Source organism: Vigna radiata, chromosome 7, assembly GCF_000741045.1.
Source record: "Vigna radiata var. radiata cultivar VC1973A chromosome 7, Vradiata_ver6, whole genome shotgun sequence".
NCBI classification, from domain to species: Eukaryota; Viridiplantae; Streptophyta; class Magnoliopsida; order Fabales; family Fabaceae; genus Vigna; species Vigna radiata.
This window is the reverse complement of record NC_028357.1, coordinates 7,257,561-7,268,306: the sequence shown is the minus strand read 5'-3', so window position 1 is coordinate 7,268,306 and position 10,746 is coordinate 7,257,561. Positions and strand designations below refer to the sequence as shown.

The window sequence follows — 10,746 nt, the reverse complement described above, 5'->3', positions numbered from 1 at the left end:
TCAAGAATTCCTCGAATCATCAAGTTTCTTAGCCAGGGTGTCACGCAGAGCCAAAGCCTTGGACGACACAGCCTCACCCTCCAGCGAATCACACGGGCCACTGTCAGAATCCTCAAACCCCGAAGCCAAAGCCGAAAAGTCCTCCCTCATGAGCAAACTATTATGAAGAATGGAACACGCGCCGATATACGCGACGGCCATCTTAAGCTCCTCGGTAACGGGTCGACTGAGGACCCCCCAATTCCTCAAACTGGCGGCGGTTCGGAGCGCAGGGAGGCGCATGGTTGCATGAGCGGCGTTGAAATCGGCTTGGAGGGGGCCGGGGAGGGGTTGGGCGAAAGGAACGATGAGCCAGGGGAGCAAAGGGTATTGGGAATCGGCGATGAGGTACTGGGTAAATGGTGCGTTAAGGAGGGTTCCCTGTTCGATGTCGTTGAAGAGAGTGGAGGATTTAAGGATTTGGGAATCGGTTTTGTCTCCGAGGAAGCCGGCGGCGATGGTGAGAATCCGGAAGGAGGAATCGACGACAATCTGGGCGGCAACGCGGGAGGAGGAGTTGGTGTGGGCGTTGACTACTTGGAAGCGGGTGCAGAAAACGACGCCGCAGCAGTTGGGGAGGCCGGAGAGGGATTGGAAGGATTGGGAGACGGAGCGGAGGTCGGAGGGGTTGGGGAAGGAGACCCAGAAGCGGAAGTTGGTGCAGAGGACGCGGCAGAGTTGCTTGACGCAGAATTTGGCGACGGGAACGGAGACGGCGAATCGGGCGGAGATGTCGGGGTAGTCGAGGCCGGAGGCAAGGCGGGAGAGGCCGATGGCGAGGCGGAGGGCGGGGGAGAGGTTGAGGGGAAAGAGTTCGGCGGGGTCACGGCAGTCGAGGAGGGGCTCGAGGAGGCCGGAGAGCCATTGGAAGGTGGAGGAGGTCATCATGAAGGAGTTGCGGAAGGAGTCGGGAGAGCGGATGAGGGGATTAGCATCTTGAGAATCGCGTTTGCGTTTGCGTTTGCGTTTGCGAGAGAGGGAAAGGGAGAGCGTTGTGGTGAGTTGGTGGGAGAAAAGAAGGAGTGGGATAAGGGAATGAGAGGAATTCGGGAGAGGGGAATTGCGTGGTAAAATGTGGAGGAGCAAGAGGAGGAGCTGCGATATCAGGGATGAAAGTATTGCGGCTAATTTCCGAGATTCCATCATGATTTACAAAAGGAATTTTGGGGGAACGGAAACCGATGTCCCTCTCCTCTTTGTATTCTTTCCGAGAGAATAAAGGTTTGGTTTTTGTTTAATTCTACAGTCAACTCACTCACTCACTCTGACACAGGTGACCTTTCATTGGCTCTGAACGTATCACGAACCTTCCATTTCGGCGCCCACCTCTACTTTCCGAATCTTCCATTTCATCCGCACGTGCCACCTCTTTCCTCTCTTCTCTCTTCTCTTCTTCACTATCATTCTTTTAATTTCTTTTTTCATTAAATTACGTCACTACCCTTCACATTTTCAATAACCTTTCATTTTATTTCATAACATTCCTTTTATTTTACACAAACTCCCCCCCTCCTTTTCTCTAAATTAAACTTCAAAAATTAAGCATCTTTGGTTCAAAACATCCTACATTTCATCCTTGAGTTATAAGGTTTCCGTTTAAACTTTCTCAATAGAAAATCTGGTTGCCGATATTCCCAACAAATATTAGTTATACATTTACGTCCCATTTTTTTTTATAAAAATCATATACAAATATGTTTGTCACCATATTAAGCTATCCAAAAGGTGAAGTGTATTGCTTAAACAAAATTGTAATCTAGTTATGGAGTTGTTTAGCTTTGTTATTGAATCTATCTTGGGCGGTTTTTGTTTGTTTTCATAGGATACAAGTTTCTTTCATATAAAAAACAATAATGTATCGATCTGCATACACATTTAAGATGTCTTAAAATAATTAAAGATTGAAGATATAACTATGAAATTTATAGCTATAGGATACATGACATAGACCGAACGATCTATATGACATAAATGGAACGCATTTAAGTTTTGGATTGCTCGATCTGCTTGACGCAACAAGCAGAAGTCAATCAGGTTTCGAAAGTCAACCATGTTAAATAATTTTATAGATATTGAGTCATCGTTTGAGTTATTGGGCCAAATCCAGCAGGTTAGGGTTAATGATATAATTCGGTAGGTAATAAAACAATACCAGAATGATTAAAGGATGTTATTTAACGATGATATTCGATCAAAGATATTGATAAATTGTTTATGAGCAACTGATTAGAGAAAAGGTAAGGTTGTTTTAGGTCATAAAACCCAAACTTCTTAAGAAGTTTCTCAATGTATTGTTCTTGGGATAATAATATTCTATTTTCCTTCTTTATGATTCTAATACCTAAAATCACATTGGCTTCATCCATGTCTTTCATTTCAAATTTTGATCCTAGAAACAATTTAGTTCTAGCGACAATCTCATTGCATGTACCAAAGACTAACATGTCATCCACATATAAGCATATAATGACACAATTTTACTTCTTCTCAAATCCTCATTCATGATATCACTATTATTATTATCATCAACAGGTTGAGACGTCTCAGTAACCTTTAAGGAAAACACATGTTTAAAAAACTCAGCATTTTTCGTCTCCATTATAGAGTTTCTCTCAAGTATGTTACTTTTAACTAGGCAACACTATGTTCAACATAACCTAAGAACATACAATAAGAGGTTTTAGAGCTTATTTTCCTTTTCTTATGATCATGTAACATCACCTTAGCTAAGCACCCCTATGCTCTTAGATATTTAAGGTTAGGTGGGTAACCTTTCCACAACTCATAAGGAGTTTTACCGGTTTTCTTATGGGGTATTCTATTTTGTACAAAACATGCAGTAAGCAAGGCTTTTCCCCAAAGGTTATCAGGTGCACGGAGGTAACAAGCATAACATTCATCATTTCCTTAAGGGTTCTATCTTTTCTCTCAGCTACTCCATTAGACTCGGGTGAATATGGTGGGGTCACTTCATGGATAATTCCTTGTTTAACACAGAACTTATTAAACAATACATACTCACCACCTCTATCTGATCTAATCTCTTAATTTTCTTATTCAATTGATTTTCTACTTTTGCTTTATAGGTTAAAAACACATCAAAGGCTTCATCTTTATGTTTGATTAAGTAAACTTTGGTGTATCTAGAATAATAATCTATAAAAGTCACACAATATTTTTTTACCTCATCTAGACATGGTTTGTTTCAAATAAGCTAGATCAGTATGAATTAACCCTAACCGTTTAGTTTGGCGTTCTACAAAATAACATGTTTTCTTTGTTATTTTAGATTCTACACATATATCACACTTACTACTCTGTTTATCATGCATATTAATCAATCCTAGTCGTTGTAATTTCAAAACATACGACAAATTCACATGTCCTAATCTAGCATGCCATATACCATACGAGTCAACAATATAAGCAGAAGAACTTGATTCATTAATATTTTCAAAAACATTTAGAATGAAGAGTCCTTGATCATAACATCCCTTCCCCACAAAAACATTATTTTTTATCATAATGATCATGTCAAACTCAAATGACACTTTAGCCCTCACCTTTCCCAATAGTGCTATAAAGATTAAATTAACTCTGATTGATGGCAGATGTAGCACATCACTCAAGGCCATAGTCTGTTCTAGATGTGAGCTTAAGATGAACTTTACCTTTTTCCAAAATAGGAGTGGTCCTGGAATCTCCGAGGCAGATGTGTTCTTCTCCATCTCTTACACTAGTTTAAGAAGTAAAAACACTTCTTTTTGCATAGATATTTCTGGTAGCACCAGAGTCTACCACCCATTTGCTCACATTGGTCATCATATTTACTTTAGAAACGACGACAACAATAATGTCATCTCCTTCGGCTATATTTGCCCTAGGAGGATTGTCGTTTCTTACTTTACGCTAGGTGAGTTTAGATTCATTGGGACGGGATTTAAGAAAATTATTTTTCTTTTTGTGATCAAGTTTTTGTATGTACCTTTTGGGAGCATCAACAACTCCATACATGTCTAAAAGGGTGGATACGCGTTCTTGCCAACACTAGAAGTTTTGTCCAAAGAAACCCTCGACTTTTGACACGTCTAGAAGTGATTTCGCGAAGACCGTCTAAGTTCCGGAAACAAAGGTTTGGCTCTCGAAGGCATGTTGTTGACGTCAACCGTAAGTCCTTAAGATTGTTGTAAAAGGCTGACAAAACAATATTTCTTGAGGTGTGTAGAGTCACTGTCCTTAAGGACTTATCCGCGATGTATTGCGCAAGTCCCCTAGGATACAATAGGAACTTCTTAGAATTTATGAGAATCTCAAAACTAACAAGGATCTCTTAAAGCAGAATAAAATAACCCATAATATTTATTTTTGGAAGGAAAGAAAGAAGAATGAGAAAAATGATTCGATGTGTTTTAGAAAGGAAAATGTTGTTTTATTTATAGAACATGTCAAGCACCAAATGAACGTTGCAGACATGAAAGAAATTGAATGTTGAAAGAAAAATGAACGTTGGGTGACAACGTTCCAAAATTCAAGCTCATAATTAATGTTTTTAAACCAAACGTTCAAAACATTAACTTTTGATATAATATAATATTAGTATATTATAACACAGTAGAGGTTAGGGTTTCAAGTGATGGCTAGAGGAAACGAGCATGGTGGAGGAGCCACGATGGGGGTTAGGGTTCTAAGGGGGGCAATGCGAAGGAGGTGCACGGTGGAGGCTAGGGTTTCAAATGATGTCCAATGTGGAGGAGACGCACATCGTGGAGGCTACAATTCCTTGGGAGGCAATGTGGAGGATGAGTAAAGAGCTACCGAAGAGGAGTGCAGGAAGAACTTCTCTATGAATGTGCGGTGAGAGAGTGACCTGAGTAGTGAAACGAGTGCGGTGGGAGAGTGCGAGAGTGGTTACGAGAGCGAAAAAGTTATTCGACCTTAGGGTTTAGTGAAAAATATTGAGATTGTTGATAAGGGAAGCATTGATTTAGCTAACCTTAATCTCACAGTGCTCTAGTCACTCTGGTTTTTTATGATGATAACACATTATTAATAACACATGTATTGTTTTTGTGTTACATGTTCTATTCTTCATTGTGGATGACATCTTATTAAACATGTTTATGTTGATCTTGATATATGAATGCACACTCACTGAGCTTATATCTGATACATCATTTATGATTGCATTANATATGTTTTAAAGAGAAAATCACATGCACTTTTATGAACTTATATTGTGTGGCGTAATTGCAAGTTTTAAGTCGACTTCATTATGAAGCAAGTCGATTAAAACTCGTGACTATGCACAGATTTTCAAAAGCAGTGTTGTGAGTGATTTTGCATTGAAAAGTTTTTCAAACTGAGCTGATGTGCCTGAGTCGACTACATGTACGGTGGATCCGACTTAGTTATTTGATTTGAAATTCTGTTATGCTTGTGTATAGTAACGACTATATTTCAACTGTTGGTCAAAGCTTTTATTGATAGTCAATTGTATTAATGCAAAATCAATTGGGTTTTTGTTGACTGCTATTATTTGACTTAACTGTTATAACTGTCTGATGACGGTCAACTTTATTAGTAGCATAGTCGACTACAGGAGCGTGTGATTTATACAAAACTATAAATAGACGTGACTCAGTTGATCACAGAGATTTTGGACATTCTAACACTTTCATTTTCATTTATAGATTGTGATCTCTAAGAATTTGCTCTAAGAACTCATCAAGAAGATCGTGGTGATCTATCTTTGAGGAGTTTCTTTGAAGGAGACGTGTATTGAGCTTGTTGTTTGATCAAATTTTGCATAGCTAGTGTATTCTTGTTGATCAAGACTGTCTTCAATCTATTGGAGATTAGTTTTTCCTGTTGTGATCACAGGAGGTTGACTCGTGGAGTCTGGACACTTTGAGGATTGTTCAAAGTGGGGTTAAAGATTCTAGAAGAAGCGATATCTTGCTGCATATCTTTGTGTGTACTGCCTATATTTTGGTTAGAGGGTTAAAGAGGTGTTTTAAATTTTTGACGTGGAGGTCCCTATAAAATTCTTGTTGTAAAAAACTTGACCATTATAGTGCATTTGCTTCCAGATTGTGGAAGGACACTGGATGTAGGCATTGAGGCCGAACCAGTATAAAAATCTGCGTTTGATTCCTCTATCCTTACACTTTTACATTCAATCAACTTACCTGTTTACGTAGTCAACTTTGTATTTCCGCTGCACTTAGAATTTTCATTCCTTGTGATTCAAGAAACTTTGTAAAGATTTTTACTTTGCGAAAAAGATTTTAAAAAGACTCCGAGTTTTAAACCTCACCAATTCACCCCCCCTCTTGGTGTTGAAACGAAACCAACCTCTTTCCAACAAAAAATATCGAGGATGGTATGATAAAAATATCATTTTTAATTTTTAATTATTAATTATTTTAAAATCTATAATATTTCATGTTATCAGCATATCTATATCTGAAAGCAAACCTTTTTTGCTAATGCACAAAGGGGGAGAGATATCTGAAAAGTTAGATTAATATGCTTAATTGCTTGAAATGTGATTGTTTGCTTGATATTGTTTTATTTAGAGTAATTGAGCTGAAATATATGTTGGTATCATCTTTTATTTTCTTTGATATACTGCAAAATGCTCTGATATACTGGAAAGATCATTTAATCACTTGTACCTACTGATTGCTTATATTTGCTCTGATTTCTAGTGATTAATTGACTGTTTATGAGTTGTTTGTGTACAAACATGGTTGCTTATTAATCATGGTTGTGCACCATAAAAAAAGGGGGAGATTGTTGAGATTGTTGATAAGGGAAGCACTAGTTTAGCTAACCTTAATCTCACAGTGCTCTAGTCATCTGGTGTTTTGATGATGACAATACACTATTAATAATACATGTATTGTTTTGTGTTACATGTTCTATTACTCATTGTGGATGATATCTTATTGAACATGTTTGTGTTGATCTTGATATATGAATGCACACTCATTGAGCTTATATCTGATACATCATTTATGATTGCATTACATATGTTTTAAAGAGAAAATCACATGCACTTTTATGAACTTATATTGTGTGGCATAANTGAGCTTATATCTGATACATCATTTATGATTGCATTACATATGTTTTAAAGAGAAAATCACATGCACTTTTATGAACTTATATTGTGTGGCATAACTGCAAGTTTTAAGTTGACTTTATTATGAAGCAAGTCGATTAAAACTCGTGACTATGCACAGATTTTCAAAAGCAGTGTTGTGAGTGATTTTGCATTGAAAAGTTTTTCAAATTGAGCTGATGTGCCTAAGTCGACTACATGCGCAGTGGATCCGACTTAGTTAGTTATTTGATTTGAAATTTTTTTATGCTTGTGTACAGTAACGACTATATTTCAACTGTTGGTCAAAGCTTTTATTTATAGTCAACTGTATTAAATGCAAAATCAATTTGGTTGTTGTTGACTTTCATTTTGATTTACAGATTGTGATCTCTGAGAATTTTCTCCAAGAGCTCATCAAGAAGATCGTGATGATCTATCTTTGAGGAGGTTCTTTGAAGGAGACGTGTATTGAGCTTACTGTTTGATCAGATTTTGCACAGCTGGTGTATTCTTGTTGATAAGACTACCTTCAATCTACTGGAGATTGGTTTTTCCTATTGTGATTACAGGAGGTTGACTCGTGGAGTCTGGACACTTTGAGGATTGTTCAAAGTGGGGTTAAAGATTGTCGAATAGGGGATATCTTGTTCCAGATATTTGTGACCAGTATAAAAATTTGCGTTTGATTTCACTATCCTTACACTTTTACATTCAATCGACTTACCTGTTTACGTAGTCAACTTTGTATTTCCACTGCACTTAGAATTTTCATTCCTTGTGATTCAAGAAACTTTGTAAAGGTTTTTACTTTGCGAAAAAGATTTTAAAAAGACTTTGATTTTTAAACCTCACCAGTTCACCCCCGTCTTGGTGTTGAAACGAAATCAACCTTTTTCCAACAAAAATTATCGAGAATGGTATGATAAAAATATAATTATTAATTATTTTAAAATCTGTATGTAAAATTAGTAGGTAATATTTTTTTCACTTACCTATTGATATTACATACGGAGCTATCCTTCGTAAAATTATTACTCTAAACTGCAAACATTACATATGGATATTACATACAGAAAATTTGTAGGTAAATATATCTTCAACATTACATACAGAAAAATCTGTATGTAACGCCATTTTCAAAATCCATATGTAATAGGTTATTTACCTACCGATCAGAATCCGTATGTAATAATAAAAAGGTAATTTGCATTTTTCTTGTAATAATGTGTTATGAAAATGTTATTGTAAAAGTTTTAAAAACCTGTGTTGAAAAGTTTCTTAAACATATTGAAAATCACTTTTAGGGAGGCTAAATGATCATTTGTGGAAGACGTGCACAAATGATAATAAGTCGAGCTAAGTGAGTGAACACATAAAGAAATCTGGCTTTGCACATAATTCACAAAACTAACAACAACTAAAAAGAAAGATTCTAAAGGAATTGAATTTCAAATTCCGTATTTATGCATTATATATATATATATATATATATATATATATATATATGGGTTTTGTTCACGCGCATACGCCTATTTTTCAGTTGGTACATTTTAACAACGTGTACCGGATTATAGTAGAAAAAAATACCCTCATATATTATGGATTATAAGTTTTAAAGTCAAAGATATTTAAATAATTTTCTTCTCAAAACTAAAAAAAGAAACCCCCAAAACCTTACTCACCCCCCTCATTCCTCTCAACCCTTTCTCTTTCATCTCTTTCACTCTAACATTTTCTCTATCATCCTATGGTAGATCCAACTGAAAAAAAAAATTAAAAATACTCGTCGTTAAACAATTTACCTTTGTAAAGATTTGAGTCATTGGCATATTCGCCATCAGAAAAATGTTCATTCAATATATCTTCAATTTCATCGTCTTCACTAACCTCTCTAATTTCATCATCTGCAGATGTTGAATCATCATCTCTTAAAAAACCTTCAGGCCAATTACCAATTCCTTCTGATGTCATTATATTTGTGAAAATTAGATAAAATTAGATAAGACAAAAATTATAAAATGAAAACTCATTATAAAATCATTTTTTTTGTAAGAAATTGTTTAATAGCGAGTGTTTCTGATTTTTTTCAGGCGAATTACCAATTCCTTCATATGTCATTCTGCTTGTCAAAATTAGATAAAATTAGATAAGAAAAAAATTATAAAATGAAAACTCATTATAAAATCATTTTTTTTGTAAAAAATTGCTTAATAGCCAATGTTTTTGATTTTTTTTATTGGGGCTACAGTAGAGATGACACAGAAAAGGTTGGAGTGAGAGAGGTGAAAGAGAAAGGATTGAGAGAAATGAGAGAGGTGAGTAAGGGTTTGGGGTTTCTTGTTTTTTTAGTTTTGAGAATGAAAATTATTTAAATATCCTTAATTTTAAAACTTAGAATCCATAATATATGAGGGTATTTTTGTCTACTATAACCCGGTACACATTGTTAAGATGTACCAACTGAAAAACAGACGTACACACGTTAAGAAACCCATATATATATATATATATATATATNTATATATATATATATATATATATATATATATATATATATATATATATATATATATATATATATATATATATATATATATATTACGTGCATGACGCTAATTGGTTTAGACAAACGTTCTTAATACAAAAATTGCTTATGGACATATTCTCCTTAGCAATTATACATGGAGAACAATGTCCCTTTGCAACACTCCATAATGGATATATTCTCCAAGTTAAGGGACTCTCCTTGATGCAATTCCATCAAAACCACTTGATGATTAGACTAGGTATTTTCTCAAACTCTTATCATCATTAACAAAAATCTACTTTTTAATTCATATTCATCTGAGGAAAAATTCACTTTACATAAAGATATAACATAGTCCTCCAATCAAAAATCAACATCAGCATCATCAATTATTTTGTTATTAAAGTGTCAAATAAATAAACGAACATAGTAAGAACAACAAATTGTGGTGGTGCAGTTTTCTGTGTGTGGATGAAAGAGAGGATGAAGATGAGAGAAAAAAAAATTGGATAAGTGAGAAATGTAGATTAAAGTTAGGTGAGTATTTATTTATTTTAAATTAAAAATGAAAATCATTAAAATATCCATGTGTTTAAAGTATGTCAGTTTTTATGAATGAAAACTTTTTTGTCTAATAAAACTTGATATATTTTACTAAAATGTGTCAGCTAAGAAAAGCTTACATAGGTGAGCAAACCCATACATATATATACTTTTTGAATTTAAGAATTTTCAACATTTTCTGTATTTTATTATTTAAACGCAATTATCCATATTCGCAATAATTTCAGTTTCGGTAGATATTTTTGGGGACCGAGACACTAACCTGGATGACGCGGCTTTATCACTTCCTGGTGCTGGGATGGACTGGATTGCTAGCTCTTCCTAAGTCTTGACCGCTCGCTCTCCTTCTGCCTTGACCGTTGGGTGGACTTCGATCTTTGACCGGAGGGGGAAGGTACCTGCAATGGCACTCTGACGCTCAAGTTAGGAGCGGTTTTGGGAATTGTGTATCACAATTGTATGTTTGAGTTCTACTCAAACGTAAGTAGAGTGTGAGTGGAATGTGATT

At 35.5% G+C, this 10,746-nt stretch overlaps 1 protein-coding gene across 1 annotated transcript; it reads right to left on the bottom strand.

Moving 5' to 3' along the window:
• Positions 1–1,182, bottom strand: LOC106766002 (protein ANTAGONIST OF LIKE HETEROCHROMATIN PROTEIN 1). Its single transcript, XM_014650764.1, has one exon. It carries the CDS (start codon positions 1,180–1,182, stop codon positions 1–3), a length of 1,182 nt encoding a protein of 393 aa, XP_014506250.1.
• Between the last annotated feature and the right edge of the window lie 9,564 nt (positions 1,183–10,746).